Source organism: Oratosquilla oratoria, chromosome 10, assembly GCF_046742065.1.
Source record: "Oratosquilla oratoria isolate Oo_2021 chromosome 10, ASM4674206v1, whole genome shotgun sequence".
Lineage (NCBI taxonomy): Eukaryota > Metazoa > Arthropoda > Malacostraca > Stomatopoda > Squillidae > Oratosquilla > Oratosquilla oratoria.
Window position 1 is genome coordinate 73920284 of NC_134786.1, and position 20000 is coordinate 73940283.

The 20000-nt window shown below is 40.3% G+C and overlaps 2 protein-coding genes across 3 annotated transcripts in view; one reads left to right on the plus strand and one right to left on the minus strand.

Annotated features, from left to right (window-relative positions):
- The window catches only part of Gbeta5 (guanine nucleotide-binding protein subunit beta-5), a 69706-nt gene extending 64395 nt beyond the window's left edge, over positions 1-5311 (plus strand). For both annotated transcript variants that reach the window (XM_076192065.1, XM_076192066.1), the window contains exons 7-10: positions 1477-1617; positions 2123-2219; positions 2641-2807; positions 3310-5311. In XM_076192065.1, coding sequence (XP_076048180.1) covers positions 1477-1617; positions 2123-2219; positions 2641-2807; positions 3310-3321 — 417 coding nt within the window. In that variant the 3' untranslated portion in view covers positions 3322-5311. The remainder of the gene's footprint in view (positions 1-1476; positions 1618-2122; positions 2220-2640; positions 2808-3309) is intronic.
- Positions 5312-6039: 728 nt separating this feature from the next.
- Positions 6040-16877, minus strand: LOC143028972 (uncharacterized). Its single transcript, XM_076191322.1, has 3 exons — positions 16775-16877; positions 15607-15662; positions 6040-7555 (listed from the first exon to the last, which is right to left on the minus strand). The coding sequence occupies exons 1-3, from the start codon at positions 16875-16877 to the stop codon at positions 6347-6349; spliced, it is 1368 nt and encodes a 455-aa protein (XP_076047437.1). The 3' UTR covers positions 6040-6346.
- Between the last annotated feature and the right edge of the window lie 3123 nt (positions 16878-20000).

Below are 20000 nucleotides of genomic sequence, written 5' to 3' on the forward strand. Positions count from 1 at the left end.
CAAATGAAACAACAAAGAACGAGGTAGATTTCATATTAGGAGATGAGAACAAGAGCGTTAACAATGCTAGGTTCATAAATAAGGTCAACATAGGTAGTGACCATAGAATGGTAGGTTGCACAGCTAAATTCAATTTCAGAGCCGAGAGAAATAAGTTTTAAAAAAGAAAATCAACCTTGCAAAGATTAAGGATAATGATAAGAAATTTCAGTTAGAATTTTAGTTCGAAGCTATAGAAACCAACGAGGACACCGTCGAAAATATGAATTTGAATTTAGTGAATATCATTAGGGAATCGGCAGAGAAAGTAGGAAATACAAAAAATATCAGAGAAAACAAATACTCAAAAGCTACAAATGACCTAATTAAAAGAAGAAAGACCATACATATTAAAAGCAGGAGAGACGAAATAGAAAGAATAGAACTAAACAAGCTTATCAACAAAAGGCAGAGATCAGAGAAAAGAAAGAGAAACATAAATGAAATAAAAGAAACTATTCCGAAAGGTAAAAGTATTAAAGGGACCAAGCGCAGACATGTTTAGGAAGACAGCAAATGATATGTATGAAAGATAGGAATGGGGAAATTAAATGCAGAGACAGAATAGTAAAAACAGTAGAATTTTTTTTACCAAGAGCACTCGTTGAAGACCGTAGTTGAGTCAATAAATTCATCTGTAGACGTTAACAGTGTACCAGAGATTACAGAGAAGTCGAATTTGCTCTAAAAATATGAAACGAAGAAAAGTATCTGGGGAAGATGGCATATCGATAGATCTCTTGAAAGACGCTGTAAAAGAGAAGAAGTGGAATTGGGCAGGTAATTTAGTGCGAACGACTGATGAACGATGGAGCAAGTGTGTTACTGAGTGGACACCGCTAGATGGGAAGCGTGGAAGAGGGAGACCAAACAAAATATGGAGAGACGAGATAGAGAAGTTTGCAGGGGTGATATGGCAGAGGTTGGCGCGGTCGTGCGAATCATGGAATGCTATGGAGGCCTTTGTTCAGTAGTGGACTAAGGCTGGCTGATTTTATTGGTTGATTGACATATATATATATATATATATATATATGTATATATATATATGTATATATATATATACTGTATATATATATATATATACATATATATATATATATACATATATATATATACATATATATATATATATATATATATATATATATATATATATAGTGGTGACGTTTCGTGACAGGACATTTGGTAATGACTGTAACATTTACCATTATTATTTTTGCTGTCTAGAAGCATTTCTCTCAGCTGAAAAATCGCCTGCCGATAACCAGAAAAAATAAAAGTATTTAGTATGAACAGTGAAAGGGTTCACCGAGGTAAGGCTCGTGGGATCTCCTTCGGCCGACTGGAATAGTCTGGCAGGAGAGAGAACAAACGTAGTAAAAGAGGCGAAGATATGAGAACGCGTTGTGACACGTTTTTCTGTCCTCCTCTCAGGGCTGCGACAAGATGGCGCTCATCTGGGACATGAGGACGGGCCAGTGTGTCCAAAGCTTCGAGGGGCACGAGTCCGACATCAACACGGTGAAGTTTTACCCTTCGGGAGACGCCATCGCCACGGGCTCCGACGACGCCACGGTAAGTCGGGGCTAAGGCTTCAGAGATGCAGCCTGTCGGGCTGTACTCAGAGACGGTGGTGACAAAGAGGCACCCCCCCCTCCCCCATTTGCACCACAGTCACCCATTCTATTGACGGGGTGGTCTGTGATGTTCGTTTTCTAAAGTTATCGGTCAGAGAAACCATGGTTAATGATTAGATTATTAAGTAATTTATTTATCTATTCATACATTTATTTATATTTTCATTAATTAACCAATTAATTAATTTATCTGTCTATTTATTCATTTGAAGAAGCTCGGGAAACCACTTAGGAATAAATTTGGATCAAGATTCGTACCCTCTTCATCTACCTTCCTTAATCTGTGACAATGTATCAACTTTATTTATTTACACATCTATTGATTTATTTTTTATTCATTTATATATTTACATATTTTTCATTTATTAATTTGTTTATTCATTAATCTAATTATTTACTTACGTACATATATATTTACTTACTAATTTAATTCTTGTCCATAGTGTCGGCTGTTCGACTTACGAGCTGACCGGGAGATCGCTTGCTTCACCAAGGAGAGTATTATCTTCGGTGTCAACGCCGTTGATTTCTCCGTTAGTGGTAAGTCCCTCCTCATACCAAAGTCATTCTCTCATAGTTTCTCTATACCATTTATTCTCAGCCATTTTAACTTTATCTCCCCCTTCATGAATTCCCAACATTCTTGTGGCTCTCCTTAATTTTTTCTCCCAAAATAAAATGAAAATAAATAAATGAATAAAATGTTGATGAAGAGAAACCCTTTGCTTTATTACGATATCGACAGTCATGATTATCTTATACTTGATAGATTTATATATATATATATATATATATATATATATATATATATATATATATATATATATATATATATATATATATATATATATATATATATATATAAACATATGTGTGGTAGGGGTATTTAGCACGACTTTGACTCAACAGACCTCTTGCAGGATTGGTTCTCTAATGTATCCTCTTTTATTCGTTCCTCCAGGGCGTCTGCTCTTCGCTGGCTACAACGACTACACTGTGAACGTGTGGGACTCCCTCAAGTGTCAGCGACTGACCATCCTCTACGGTCACGAGAACAGAGTGTCTTGCCTGAAGATGTCCCCTGACGGAACGGCCATCTCGACTGGTTCCTGGGATTTCACCATCAGGGTGGGTGGGGTTCGAACCTTGAGGCTGACGTGGGGGGAAAAAGATAATCCACTTGGAAGCTTCTTCCCTGCGAGTTTGAAATATTCACCACCAACATCTCATTAGTATGCCATTGCTTATTCACAGTGGATATTGATTAGAGAAAGATGTCATCTGCTCAGGTCAAATTTTTTTTCGAAATGCATTCGTCAAAAGTGGTGAGAAGATTTGGTTGTGTTGAAAAAATATAATTAAGTGAAATCTGAGTACTTGCAAACCAACCGGTAGTAAAGTAAAATTTCGCCAAGTTAAGATAAACGAAAATGTTATGTATATTCACTAACCTTCTGGTGTAAGAAAACTCTTTTCTATTGTCATTACCTAACACTCGAAGAATCGATCTCTTCGTAAATGAGTGGGCATTCTGTTAGCTTACAAAAGGGGTTATTTTTTCTATCTCTATTATTAAACAATTTTCACTTCTATAAAACGAATAACGTGGTTTCTATATATTTTTTTACAGATCTGGTCCTAAGACCATTTGGTTTCACTTGGACTGAAGAGTGGCACTTCGGATGGGACACCAGGCAGACGACCCTCAAGTCTTCGTGGTCCTTCAGGATTTGAGTCCTTCGTCGTCGCGCGGTCGACCTGTTGGTACTTGGAAGCGGATTGGAGTATAATGCATCACCGAATTAAATGGGAGAAGGATTCGTAATGTTAAAAACAAATACTCAAGGAATAACGAGAGGACACAGAGACACACAGAGAGACGATTTTGTCGTTTCGTCAGAGAAAGAGAGAGAAAAAATAATGAACACTGAAAACTTAAGAGGCCGAATTAAGGAGTAATATCTCTATTTGAACGAATGAAGGAAAAGAATTGTTAGCTTAGATCGAGAATATGCAATCATTTTGTGATTTTAAAGTACAAGACCTGGACATTCCATGAACTTACTACGTCTATGCAAGGCGAACAAGGCACCAGACCAACAACCATCTCTGCGAAATGAAGAGTCCACCAATCTTCGAGTATTCTGGACTCGTATTTCTCTTTCACATACTGACCCACAAGCACGGACAAACAGATCTCGACATCAGGTGATAGACATACGGTTATATATGAAGCAAACGGAAGAAGAACTGGATATTTAACGAGACGCACAGTTCCAAATGCAGTTGCACCAAATCAAAAAACAATTGAAGATATAACTAAGCCAGATAGGAAAAGACGAACAGAGTTAGGGCAAATCGTACTAAAAAGAAACAGAATAAAAGTACAAGTCCTGAACCAGTTAAGATAAGACATGATACATAAAGATAAGAAGTACAAGAACATAACCACTTTGGTTAAGACGCACAAAGTCGAAAGCACAATTTAGAGACCATTTGACTGGATCTTATAAAATTGAAAGTAAATCCACAAATGTCTTCTCTTTAGGGACCTGTTACGAAAAGCTTTGGTAAATATCTAAGTACGAAAGTAAATATAAGTTTGATAATGAGCACAAATAAGCAAGAATGGAACAATCAGATATGTATACCATAAAAAGACCCATATGTACTTTTTATGCAGTTTGTTCATTACATGTTGGATTACATTGAAAGGAAGATTTGAAATAAACACGTACATCACTGGGTAATTGTGTTCATAAGGAAAGGCAAGGAGTAATTATGACGTATGTAAACACCAAAACCAAATATCTGTTCTGGGTATGGAATTGTCGCCGAGGACCTTGACCCCTGAGCACGTCGTCGGTCCTTAATACAACGTGAACTGCGCATCGTGACGCGCACACACGACTTGATGTCACCAACTCGATTTCACCATCATAACCTCCGACCATTCTATGCAGTGTTTGTTGACACTGTAAACATGTTGGTAGGACCAACTAACACAAAAATGGGAATAAGAAAATGCAAGTGGCAGGAATTATGGGACTCCTAGAAGATGGATGGGAAGAAAAAAGAAGAAAAAAAAAAAGAAAGGAGAAAACCGCTATTTGTCAACCGCCCGAATGAAAACAAGTCTTGGCATTGGAATACAGTAATAATACATTGCATACGATTTTGGCGCTGCATGGCACCGTATGTATATAAGAAGGACTTCAATGTACATTTTCAGTTTTCGACGATGGGGGGGGGGCGACCAAAAGCCAAGACTTGCACGAAGATCAATGCGGCAGCACCCAAAATACTTTTAGCCTGCTTCACAGTTGACATATTCTATTCCTTTAATAGTAAGAGGACTCTTCTGTGCATGGTATTTAGACTGACGGAAACTCCCCATCAGTTATTTCCTTTCATTGGGTGATAGGGGCCCCTCAAATGAATGAAATCTCAATGAATTGAGACCTTCTTTGATTTTGAATTCTTTAGCAGACGCATCGTCTGGCTGTACACAAAACAAAATACTCTTGCAGGTGAATGCAGGGGATAACAAGAGGACAAGTGCCACGGGATCAAGTGATAAAACACTCCACGTGCCAAACATCTTGGGGTTTGGGGACAAAGGTAACGGGGTAGGGGGGGATAAGGGGGAGGGAGAGGGTTGTAGGGGGGTGGAGCAAAGAGACGTGGGAAAGGGAGTTGTTCAAGGGCGTGACCTAACTTGGAGGACGTGAGTATTGCATTTTGCTGTGGTCGTGGAATATGTTTATGTGTGTGTGTGTGTGTGTGTGTGTGTGTGTGTGTGTGTGTGTGTGTGTGTGTGTGTGTGTGTGTGTGTGTGTCTGTGTGTGTGTTTCTTTGAGGGGGATTTTATTTTATTTGATGTCTGGGATAAACTTTTGATGATCAAGTTAACAAAGTGGCATCGTTTGAGAACTTTGTCATGGCGAAAGAACTTATACATACATATATTGAGACATTCTGACAGGTTGACGTAAGTGGAGTAGGAAACACAGGAGTCTTAGTCTTGAGTTTATTCCTGACTAGTTTCGCAGGTATGCTTTGAAAAAGCATACCTAAGAAACTAGTCAGGAATAAACTAAAGACTAAGACTCCTGTGTTTCCTACTCCGCTTACACATACATGCATACATACATACACACACACACATAAATATATATATATATATATATATATATATATATATATACATACATATATATATATATGTATATATATATATATATATATATATATATATATATATATATATATATATACAAATGTATATAATGTGTGTGTATGTTTGCGTGTGCATTACAAGTGAGTGCTGTATAGTTATGTGTAGACATTCTTATAGTTGCACAAACACAAACGTACACAAACACAAACACACACACACACACGCACCCCCCCACACACACACACATGCACGCAGTTGGTAGATTTCCCGGCTGCCACTACGGAGGTCTGGGTTCGAATCCCGCCCAGAGCTGAAATAAATTCAGTATCGCTGCGCTGTGGGTTGTTACTCCAACTCTCGTGGGCAGGCAGTTGGGTATGTGTGTGCGTTTTTTTTTTTTTTTTTTTTTTTTTGGATCTTTAAGGCTATCGACCTATAATGAGGTCATTAAGCCCGGTGTGAACCTGCGATCCTTTTTATTCTACCATTATAATTCCCACAATAGTCCAGTAGTGCGCAAATAAAATACTACTTTGTCAATAAGTAAACGGTCGTCTGTCAAAAGATTTGTGGTGCTCAGCTGAATTTTCTTAATTTGGCAATGTTGTATGAGCACTTGGCGCTGTGTGTTGTATTTTGAGCAGTGTAGGAGTATGTGTCTTATGGATAGTATAGTGTTGCATGTGTTGCATTGGGGAGGAAATACGCCGTCAATATATGGTTTTAAGTGGGTGAGGCGGGTCGAGTTCATCCTCAGTCTTGCTATGGCGATTTCCTCGAGTCTGTTATTTCTGTATGATGTCGACCAATCTGTTATGTGTTCCTTTTGTTTGTGAGAAATGTCGAGATTGTTCCACTGGAGTTGCCAGTGGGTGTGTAATTGTTTTCTTAGTATGGAATTGAAGGTGCCTATGTCCAGGGGTATGTCGGTAATAGAGTCTATTTCTAAAGCAGTTTTGGCTAAGATGTCCGCTTTCTCATTCCCGAAGATCCCAATGTGACTGGGAACCCAAGAGAGAGTAATGGACTTGCTAGTTATCGACAATGTGCTAATGATTTTGCCCAAGAGGAAGTTCTCCATATGGTTACCTGTCTTGATTGATTTTAGTGCACTTAATGAATCTGTGAATATGACGAATTTACTATGTGTGTCGGATTGAGCATATTCTAAGGCTTTATATATGCCGTAGAGTTCGGCGATATATATGCTCGTATGGTTCGGCAATCTGAACATCATCCGGGTTTTGTTGCAGTATAACCCTGTCCCAGTTTTGTGGCCGCACTTGGAGCCATCAGTGTACAGTGCCATGTGGTCATTGTACTTATGGATGGTCTCCAAGGTCTTTTGTTTTAGTTCTTCTGTGGATGAAGTCTTCTTTTGTAGGTCTTGGTTAATGAAGATCTTCGGGGCGATGTTTTCCCACGGTGGTAAGACGGTGGCTTCAATCTGTTCTATTGACCACAGTGGCACTGAATATTGCTCGCACAAGGATCGGATCCTGATGGAAAGGGGATTTAGGCTGGAGTTGGTGAAGTGCTCATATCGTTGGATTGTCTCCTTGCAGGGATGTTGAGGGATGCGAAGCGCTTTGGCGACGTATCTTAGGGCAAGGAGCTCGCGCCTGTAGTGGAGGGGGGGGTACGTTTGCTTCGACCTCCAGCCTCTCGATCCTTGTGCAGCGTAGTGCTCCAAGTGCTATTCTTAGGCCTTTGTTTTGGATGATGTTCAGGGGTTGTAACGTGGCTAGTGTTGCCGAACCATAAATCTGACACCCATAGTCTAGTTTTGATCTAATTAGGGACTTATAAATCATTAGCAGGGATTTCCTATCTGCTCCCCAATTTGTGCCCGTTAGTTTACGTAGCAAATTAATTCTCTTGTTGCACGCATCAACTAGGTATTTTACATGGGCCTTCCAGTTTAGCCTGGAGTCCAGTCTCAGGCCAAGAAAAAAGGTTGAGTTTTGTACTGGAATGGGAGTACCATGTAATTGCAGATTTATTTCTGCCTGGGCTCTGCGTGAAAATACAATTACTGTTGACTTTAATTCCGAAAACTTAAATCCCCATTTGTCAGACCAGTCCTGGAGCGAGTCCAGGGCCAGTTGTACGCGAGAGCCGGAAAACTTGGCATTCGGAGAGGAATGCCAGATTCCGACATCGTCAGCGTATAATGAGTATTTAAGGTTCCGAGGTGGAGCGGGTAGAATATCGTTTATCAGCAACATAAAAAGTGTGGGGCTTAACACACTTCCCTGTGGTACGCCATTTTCTTGGGTGCGTACTGTTGAATAGTAATTTTGAATTTTGACCGAAAATGTGCGGTCTTTTAAAAATTTTTGAATGAAAATAGGGAGATTCCCTCTAAGGCCAAGTGCATAGAGTTTTTCGAGGATACCACGTCGCCATGCCATGTCGTAGGCTCTTTCTAAATCCAAAAAGCAAGCAACAAGATATTCTTTCCTCTCGAAGGAGGAGAGGATATCTTGTTCTAATTTGACTAAATGGTCAAGACTACTTCTATTTTTCCTGAAACCACATTGGGCAGGAACTATTAAATTTTGAGATTCTAGTATGTATTTCAATCTGTTATTGGCCATACGTTCTAATACTTTGCATAAGCAGTTGGTAAGCGCTATAGGGCGATAAGAGGAAGGACTCTTTGGGTCCTTCCCCTTTTTGAGAATAGGTATGACGTGGGCATGTCTCCATGTTTTTGGGAATTCTTGACTAATCCAAATTGTGTTGTATATTTTTAATAATTTTTTCCAGTGAAATTGAATTCAAGTGTTGCAGCATCTCATACCTAATCTCATCTGGGCCAGCAGAGGTTCCTCTACACGAGCTTAAGGCTTGTTTAAGCTCGTGTAGTTGGAAGGGGGTGTTATATTCGTAGTGTGTCTGTGTATGGAAGATCAGAGGTTCTGCTTCCCGTGTTTGTTTGTGTTGTAAAAAGGTTGGTGAATAGTTATTCGTGTTGCTTGTTTGCGTAAATGTGTCTGCGATTGTGTTTGCGATGTCCAGGGGAGCATCTACAAACTTGTTTCCAATTGTTAGGGTCTTAATGTTGGGCGTGTATTTGCCGTCTATTTTACGGACGGCTGACCAGATTTGTGATAGAGAAGTGTTTGCGTTTATAGTTGAGATGTAGTCATGCCAAGACTTACGTTTGGCATGTTTTATTGTTCTACGGGCCTCTGCTTGCGTCTTTTTAAAAGTAATGAAATGGGGTGCAATAGGGTTATTTTTAAAAGTTCGATATGCCCTATTCCGCTTGCAAAGTGCTTTTCTGCAGTCTGATGTCCACCAAGGAACTCTATGCTTGTGAAATACCGAGGTTTTTGGTATATGCTCATGCGCTGAATTCAAAATAGAGTTTGATAAATTGAAAATGTTGTCATCCATATTATCCCCTGTGATGTTGACGTTGGTGGTTGTGCGATACATTTCCCAGTTGGCCTTTTTGATGTTAAATTTGGGACAGGGAGGGGGTGAGTTGTCTCCGTAGGCTGGAGGAGCCGTAGTGTTGTTACCCCCTATTTTTATTATTACTGGGAAATGATCGCTTAGCATGGTGTCGTCATGCGTATCCCATTGGGTGTTGTCAGACAACGCAGGAGATGATATGGATAAATCTATACATGAAAATGAACCCCTAGTATTGTCTACTCGAGTGGGACTGCCAGTGTTTAGGAGGACCAGGTTGCTTGATTCGAGCACTTCTTCCATCTGCTCCCCTCGACGAGAGGTTCTTTTGCTACCCCACATGCGATGGTGGGAGTTAAAATCTCCCATTATCAGTTTGTGGTGGGGTAGTTGTTTGAAGAGCTCGTTTACCTCCTCTAGTGGGAAACGAGGGTCGGGAGGTAGATAAACGGAGCAGATGGTCGCGAGTTTGTTGTTTATTTTAGTTATGACAGCGACTGCTTCCAAGGTGGTGGCCAGTGGTAATTCCACTTGGGGAAGGCAGTCGCTGACTGCAACTGCGACCCCCCCTCCAGGCGCCAACCTGTCCTTCCTATAGGTGGTATAGTTCTTCAGTTGGAACTGAACACTGGGGTCAAGGTGGGTCTCTTGTAGACATATAACTGAGGGGTTGTTGAGTGAGTTAAAGATCGTTAAGTCATTTACTTTACTTCTAACACCTCGGCAATTCCACTGGATTATTTTCATTTTTTTATTTATTTATTTATTTATTTTTATTTTTTATTTTTTGTTTTGTTTTTTGTTTTGTTTTTTATCTGCTTCGGTTTCTTCCTTTCTTGGCCTTAGTGGGAGAGGTGTGTTTAGCCCCGGATGAACGGTCTGGGCTGGTAATAGGACTTAAAAGACGTTTTTGGGAAACGGAGATCTCCATATTGACATCCTCTTCTGTACGTGTGGACACACGTTTGGAAGGCTCTGGGATGGCCGGGGAAGGAAGGTGCGAGTGAGTTTGCCTTTGGCGGTGTTCTTTTTCCTTGGAGTGTTTGGTCTCTGTTTGTGTTTCAATGGTTCTATAGGTTTTCTTAACTGCCGAAGCATAGGAAGTTGCTCCGGAAGTACTAGTTGGTGTCACTAGTCTTTCCATCACACGCTTCCTTGCTTCGTAAAAGGATATGCCACAAGTTGCTTTTTCCGTACAAATTTGTTTTTCTATTTTGAAGGTGGGACAGTCTCGGGAGGTGGATGCATGATCGTTATTGGAGGGACAGTTGACACATTGAAACACGTTAGTAGAGCAAGCATCCGTTGGATGTTCGCCTGCACACTTACCGCATACGATTGATTGTTTGCTGCAGAATTTGGCAAGGTGACCATATTTGAAACACTTGTTGCAGCGCAAAGGGTTAGGGACATATGGTCGTGTTGGGACATGAATGTATCCTACTTTGACGTGGTCAGGGAGGGTTGTTGAATTGAAAGTGAGAATTAACAGGGGCGTGTTCACTCGCATGTTCCTTTCTCGGTCCAGTCGCGTTATGAATTTAACATCTAGTATTCCTTCCGATTTCATCTCGTCGAGGATGTCACACTCCTCCATGGTCACCAAGTCTCTGCAGTGGATTACTCCTCTGCAGGAGTTGAGTGATCTAGGGAGGGATGCAACAACATCGAATGAATGAAACTTCCTAGCCTTAAGTAGATCGCGTGTAGCTCTCCCAGAGTTGGTGGTAACTTGGAGGTCTCCGCTCCTAAGTTTTTTCACTTGGCTAATATCATCGGTAAATTGGGAAAGACATTTCTTAAGCATAAAAGGATTGAGGTCGGCTAATCGGGTCTGGTCGGAATGAATAAACACATGTCTTGCCTTGTCCGGGTCGATATTGGGGTCGTCAGGGGAAGTCTTCCTAGTTTGCAGGGATGGAGTTGAGGACTCCATCCTGCGCGTTGGGGTGGGGGGACGAGCCCCCTGGTACACAGAAAAAATGTGCTCAGCAGAGCAAAAATACAATATAAAGGGGGTCACACAGCTTCCTTTGGCGACTGGTGACAGCCGCGTAATAGGACCACTGTGTGCCCAGTGGTACGGGGTCTACACTACTTCTAAACTACGATAGATGTTGCTAGATTTCGCCGGGCCGGACGACGAAGAAGTCTCACGAGCCAACAAGGGCTCGTGCGGATCCCGGAGAGCTACGAAATAACGAGAAAGGTGGTACAAGGAAAAAGTACTGGGAAATGCCCAGAGGTGGGTGGCAGTGTAACTGCCAAAAAAGCTTTCCAACGTAAAGCTGGACCACGATTACAGTTAACTCTAGGGAGTAGCCCTAGCAAGCTTAACTATGCTCGTGTGAGTGCGTCTGTCTGCTGCCAAGGGCTGCCGACGACTGTGTGTGTGCGTGTAAGGTCACGTAATATATACAAACTCTGAGCTCTTTCCCGGGAGGGAAATAGCTGTCGATCACGAGTCCAACACGTGATCCAAAGACCATGGTGAATCACACATAAACACACACACACACACACACACACACACACACACACACACACACACACACACACACACACACACACACACACACACACACACACACACACACACACACACACACACACACACACACACACACACACACACACACACACACACACACACACACACACACACACACACACACACACACACACACACACACACACACATACACACACACACACACACACACACACACACACACACACACACACACACACACACACACACACACACACACACACACATACACACACACACACACACACACACACACACACACACACACATACACACACACACACACACACACACACACACACACACACACACACACACACACACACACACACACACACACACACACACACACACACACACACACACACACACACACACACACACACACACACACACACACACACACACACACGTATTTGTATACATACACATGTATTGGGCGTCTGTCCTTGTGAATGTCTGTCTGTGTACTTTGTAAATAGAAGACGGGTCCAAGAGTTATCGATTGCCAAATATCTAGAGAGGAATAAACACATAAATACATTATTTGATATATGTAGATATCCATGTACGCATGCAACACACGCACATACACACATACATACAAATACGCACATACACAGACGGATGTAAATATATATCATATATGTATATATACACATGTAAGTACGTGCATGTCTGTATCTGCATATATTTATGTTTATATATACACAGGTATTCTTATGTATGCATATAATGTATATATATATGTTAATGTATACATATCTAGTTTTAATTTTGTTGAGATGTTTATAGTATGTTTTCCATACATGTATAATTGTGTAATAATGTATGTATATATACATTCATATATTTATTCGCAAATAATCATCTTGAATCCTAGGATCACCTAAGTTATCCTTTGTTTGAAATGTAGTAATGTAATAATATTGTACTTATTCTTTGTTTGAATACTGGTACTTTTTTCAAAGTGGTTATTTCTCAATCAATCTCAGTTTTCTTAAATCTATTTTCTGATTTTTACCGATCATCATGAGTATGGTCCTTTTTGTAATTAATTTCTTCAGTTTCTTCCAGCATTTAAGGTGTTATCACACTGTCTTATTTTTCCTCCGGCTGTTGAAGCAGATTTGCAGCCCGTAGCTTTCGGGAATAAATCTAATATGCTGGAGGAAAATACTACCTCCAGCATATCAAATTATGTTCTATGTATTTTTGTTGAGAAAAATAAATAGTTTACCATAGTGATTTTACGGTGGAAAAAGTTCTGAAAGTGGGCGGTACCGCCGATTAATTGGAGGTTGGAGGAAAAAACCCCCAGTGTGATAACTCTTTACGCGAAGTTTGTATCTACTTATTTATTGTAACCCTCTTATACACTAAACACAAGCCACGTCACCACAGACAACTGCCATCTGCCAAATCTCAAATGTAATAAGTAAATACTATATCAGTTTTGTGGTTGTATGTATTTATCAAACGAGTGCTATTGTCCCTGTGGCTGGTTCTATGCAGTGTAGCTAAAGAACACTGTTTTTAGTGATAGTAACAATATGTAGCACACTGCCAAGGGTGTGGCCTATTCAAGAAGATTGTGTCATGAGTTACTTATTTCACGCAAAGGGGGTGGGTATATTATTGTATTTCAAAAAGGAGGTTTTCCTGCACCATGGGCGGCTTAAGGACGTTGTCTTAAGCATAGTGGAAAAGAGAGTAAGGTATGAAAAGATATTAATTGAGAACACGTCATAAATTTCCCATCTTATAGGAACATATCGTCAAACATATTTATTGCAGGATATATCGTGATAACATTTGTAATGGTAGGCTATCCATAATAGTGCTTATAAAAATGCTTATGATAAGACATACATGGAGGTTGAAGTCCATAAATTGGGAAATTTATTCAATAATACATCCCTGAAGAAGAAAGGCTTGAAGTACATTGGGAAGGGGTAGGAAGGGAGGGTATTTTTTTTACGCTCTGAACTGTCGTTATTTTCTTACCCTCCAGTGTTGTCACTCATTTTATTATTGATACTGGGAAATATAGTTTGATTGAGGTGCATTTTTATTGCCATAACAGTGACATTGTTATTTTTTTTTTTGTCTTCAATTTTATCGGGATTGTTTTTATTATTTATGTTTTCTACAGCGGAAAAGAATAGCATTGTTATTGTTATGTGTATTACTGCCCGTGAAATTAGGGTTTCTGTTATCATATTACCATTTTCGTATTTAATTTTGTCATTGTATTTATTCACATTAAAACATAGTGTTCCAGCCACAAAAATGACAACAGAGTTTGATATATTTATGATTTTCTTTCTATTTTGCACAAAATGCAAATTTGTAGAACTAGATTGTATTTCCGTTGGTCTAACAAAAGTGAGGCTCACTTTGTGGCAACAATTCCAGAGCTGCTGCCATCGAGTGAGTCAAACTTTCTTCTGACCTTTCGAAACAGCATAGCTCACTGTGCTCTGAATTAGCAAATGGACAAATGAAGGCACTATTCATTAAGGACCAATGAATAATGTTCATTTTCGACAAGTTGGATTTTGAAAGCAAAATAAACTCGGACAAGGACATCGTGAACATACTTTTTCTTTATGGTGAAACGCCGGGATGTTAGAATTTCATAATATCTCTGAGTTCCCTTTGCCTTCATGATCCAATAAGGACCAGCTTAGTTGTAAGAATAATCCATAGGATTTTCACATGTAATGATACAAGACACTATTATATAATTATGTATATATATAAATACCAATCTTATTATATTGCTTTGTATAGTTAGTGTTATATGATGGGTGAATCATTTGAGTATTAGTTCTTAACAAAGGTTGGGATCATGTTTTCAGTCAGATTGTGAAGGGATTAGACTCAATTGTATGTTTATAGAGTGTTCAGCATTGAGAACACAGACGGGATGATGATAGGCTTACTCATTTGCTCCTGCGTTATTATCGACAGACACTGCGGGCTAACCAACAGCAACAAAACTATAATCAACGACAATAACACCACCCCCACCACCACCACCACCAACAACAACAATAACAATGACAACAATGGCAACAACAACAGTAACGGGAACAATAACGACAATATCAATAACAACAATAACGATAACAACAATAATAACGACAACAATAACTACATTAATAACGACGATGACAACAACAGCAACATTGCAAGACGAATTCATTAACTCTTGTGTTGCGTTTTACGACTTTATTAGATTTTCTATCACCAAACGTTTTTATTCAGCCAAAAGGGTGAACTCCCCCCATGAAGCGGAGTCTATCTTGGTTAAGTCTCGTTGCGTTTCACGAACTTAGTCTTTATTCTGTCTGCCGCCAGGCGAATTTTCAGATGAAGGATGGGGTGCCCCTCTGCGGCGAAAGGGAAATCTTTCAGTGTGCTTACATCATGTAAACATTACCATCGTAATCCCTGTACAATCTGACTGAGAACATGTACGTTGATTGGAAATCTGTAATCAAGGAGATGAGAAAGATGAAGAGGAAGAGGAAGAGAAGGAGGAGGAGGAGGAGGAGGAGGAGGAGGAGGAAGAGGAAGAGAAGGAAGGAAGGATCTTGAGAAACAAGGGTGCAGTGAAGAGGAAGAGGAGCAAGAGGAAATAAAACTATATACTTTGGGAAAGAATACTGGTCTGGTTGGGGGGTCAAGGGAGGGGGGATGACTAAGGGAAGGGGAGGACTATGGGGGGAGGGGGATTACTTGGGAGTGAAACTCCTGCTTACCTTTGCTCGAGTTTCTTTCAGGACTTCTACCAAAGACGCAGTACGAAAAGAAAAAACTGTAGAATAAAATAAAGTGACAAAGACAAGTAAATGAGTTTTTCTTTCTGTAAATTTCTTTGCTGACACTTTTGGGAGTGTTTCAGGGCCGTATGCACAAGGAGTCTTGAAGAAGAATATGTCTCAAAATAAAGAATCTCTATTTCTTTTTAATAAAGTAGCTAATTAATGAGCAGACTGACTACATTGTTTACTGACTCCAGTCAAACACACAGGCGCGCGCACACACACACACACACACACACACACACACACACACACACACACACACACACACACACACACACACACACACACACACACACACACACACACACACACACACACACATACACACACACACACACACACACACACACACACACATACACACACATACACACACACACACACACACACACACACACACACACACACACACACACACACACACACACACACACACACACACACACATACACACACACACACACACACACACACACACACACACACACACACACACACACACACACACACACACACACACACACACACACACACACACACACACACACACACACACACAGACACACACGCACACACACACACACACACAGACACACACGCACACACACACACACACAAGCTGTGTTTATTTGTCGTATTTTACGTCTAAATAATTCCCCTTCGCCAAATCAACCTAAACGACAACATGGCAGACTTCGCGACTGTACACGAAGTCATTTTGTACTTCGACACCGGTAATCAGCTCTTCTATCCTTGGGGTTAACATCACACTAAGGAGACGGGATCATGGGGACAGCAAAGAAGGGAGATATTTATGGAGGACATCATAGAGGAGGAAAGTGGGAGAACAGAAGTAAAAAAGTGATCGGCAGTCTTGTTTGACTGAAGATGAATCTCACGCCAAGACGAGGAGAGTTTGACGGGTGAAAGTGAGATCTCACTAAAAAGAACATAAGGCATTTACAGACGATCACGTCTCGCGTTTGCATAATGAGAAGACAGGCAGAGAGAGAAAAGAGAAATGTCATGCGAGAGGTTTACCTGATTAGATGACCTGCTTGGATCGCCACGACTTCACATTAATGACCTGATTCGTTCTCACACCTGATGATACATTGACCCCTTGGTCCAAGTGCCACCAGACACTCTTCTGGCGCCGCGCGCCAGCGACGCTCCTTGCGAATTCCATTCTGGTGTATCGCCATGGTGTGTTCGTTGTCAACCCTACCAAACAAATCCTAAGGTTTCAAATCAATTTCCAGTGATCCGCAGTGATTGTCACTCGCCCTAGCTGCCCCCTCTCGATCCGATGGCGCACTTCATGGTAAGGGAGGGGAGATGAAAGGGGGGTATCAAGGCTTCATCTTATTTGGCGTCTGTCTCAATAATATCGTCTCATATTGATCAGAACAAACACTTCAAAGCTCTCCAGTGAGTGGAAGACATTGTCGATCAAAATCCCTCATTATTTAGTTTTCTAGAATTTTCAAGAATGAATATGTAAATATATATATTTCAAGAATATATATGTACAGTCATTTTTACATTTTACAAAAAGAAAAAAATGAACAAAAGAAGATAGAATGTTCCTGTCTGAGGCAAAGAATGCATGGATAGCTGAATAAGTAGATAATATATAAATAAATCAACAAATTAATAAGTAAATGGATAAAAAACAAACGAATAAACAGGCAATAAGTAAAAAAAAATAGATAAACAAATACAACAGACGCAAATAGACTGAATAGATACATATGCAACTGATAAAATATCTCGAATAAACGAATAAACCCATGAACAGATAAAAAGAAATAAACAAATGGATAAATAGAAAAACGATTTAAATATAAACACGTGGTCAGTACTCGGTCCAACAGTGAAGGCGTCTGGGAATGAGATAAAAAACCAAAATATCCTTACGGTCTGGTGCTGCGAGGACGCCTCTCTCCTCTCCTCCCTTTTCTTCTCCTTCTCCTCCTACTCCCCCCGCTTCTCCTTCTCTCCCTTCTCCTCCTTCCCCATCTCTTCGTCCTCCTTCTCCTCCTCCCCCTCCCTCTCCTACCCTTCTCCTCCTCCTCCTCCTTCCCTATGAAACTTATATATGTTTACGTATGCATGTATGTATACAGATATCTGAAATTTCATTCAAGTCATAGTTAGGCCTTGTACCACATACCATTGGTCGGGGGGTGATTTCTCTTTAGATGGAGAATGACCTTCACACCTGATGGGAATCTATTGACCAATACTCTACGCAGTCTGAGTCACCGCCCCTCAACTGTCTGAAATCGCCTGGCGCCCGAAACGGCAAAATATCTACTATTGCATTGCGGTGCGAAGGATGTGGCGGGGGTAAGGGGGCGCACGGACTGAAATTCCGAGTTTAAAACCAGTCCGTGTCTACCCTATTTTCCTTTTACGCGAGCAAGAATAAGTATTGGGTGCAGCCAAAGAATAAAGTTCACTCATAATTGCAAAAAATAGACTGGATCCCACGCCGAATTGCCAAGTTAATTTTCATTAACTGTCAGGTTGGACGAGAATGTTTTTATAATGAAGTTTGCAGCCACTGTATCGTATTGTCAAGGACATTGTAGAGGGTGAGAGCTCAGTGAAATCCTGGTCGGCTGTATAATGTAACCTTATATTTTAAACTTTATAGTTTAAATCATACCAAATATCTCCTCCCTTTTCCACAAATACTCTTACATGCAACATACTTAAAAAAACACAATATTTCAAAATTGTTTTACATTATTCTCAGAAATACACGGAGGGTGGTACGTTTCTTAGACTTGCCCAGTTCGATTATATATATCTTTATATAATATTGACCGTATTTGACGTTTTGATGAATGGCGTGGGTGGGAAGAGGAAACACAAATCTTAAATCTGAGTTTATTCATGACTAGTTTCGCCAATGTGTTTTAAAGAAACTAGTCAGGAATGAACTCAGACTAAGACATCTGTATTTCCTCTTCCCACCCACGCCAACCTTTCAGAATGTCTCAAAGTTTTGGTGATCGTTAAATGATTTTTTAATTTAAAAACTAATCAACTCTGTCCAGTGTTAAAGATTTGTGTCACAGAATTCTTAGAAATGTACTCAGTGGTGGGTACCTAATACCGTCTAATTTCTCATCAAATAAATGGTTCTAGATAGATTTAGAAATTAAGTCGTTGTGTCCAGCATGATGTAGGCGTTAGATGTATTCACCAGTATACAACATAAATACTTCTTGTCCATTCAAGGTTAGAGACGAGGCGTCCAGGAATAATAAATCATTCAAAGAATATAATTCGTATCAAACCTTTTGGTTTCTTCTAGGATGCCGACTCTGGGCCAAAGTGAAAAAAATCTGACCGTCAACCGACAGACACCTGCTTTGTTCTTTTCTATCCCTTTTCTTCTTCCTCCTCCTCCTCCTCCCCCTCCTCCTCCTCCTTCTCCTCTGAATCCCAATCCTCTTCTTCTCCTTTTCATTCTTCTTCTCTTCCCTCCTCTCTTCCTTCTTCCTCCTCCTCTTCGTCTTTTCTTTTTCTTCGTTCTTCACTTCTTCCTTTTTTTTCTTCTTCTTCCTTGTATTATTATTACTATGAAAAGATATACGAATTCGTAAAATGAAAATGCATTGTGTACATACAATTTTTTTCACAAAACAAAAAATGTTCATCAATTTGAATACAAGGAATCCAACACCATTCCAACACCTCTTTCTCAAAGGTGCGTAACTTATTTTTGTCCCGACTTAATGATTCCAAGGATATAAATGTTTTTATTATTTGAAGGCCATAGTAGCTACACATATACTCACTGTCCAGAAGAGGTAGGGGGTTTAAATGTCTAGGGCATATGACCCTCCCACTCCTATAGCATTTTATAAACTTTTATGGGAAATTGAACGTTTTTCCTCTCCGCAATTGGATGGAGTTGACCTTTCCATTCTGGCTGCCTTGCCAATGACGTCTGTCTTCACAAGACCAAAACTGGAATTTACATAACAACATACCAAAGTCCATTGTGTACCTGACAGCTGAGGGTGGGGGGGCATTGGGGGGGCATGGAGGACATTTGAGAACATGGGGGGTTACTTGGGGGATTTGGGAGGAGACATTTTTTGCTGAATCATAACAGCAAACGATTTTGGCTCCACTGGGGATCGGGAACGCAATTTGTAGATACGAATTCAGTTGAGGACAGGGGTTGATGCAGCCAAAGGGGATTTATCCGATCGGGAACGCAATTTGTACATACGAATTCAGTTGAGGACAGGGGTTGATGCAGCCAAAGGGGATTTATCCTATGATGTCTAGTGTAGGTTATGACT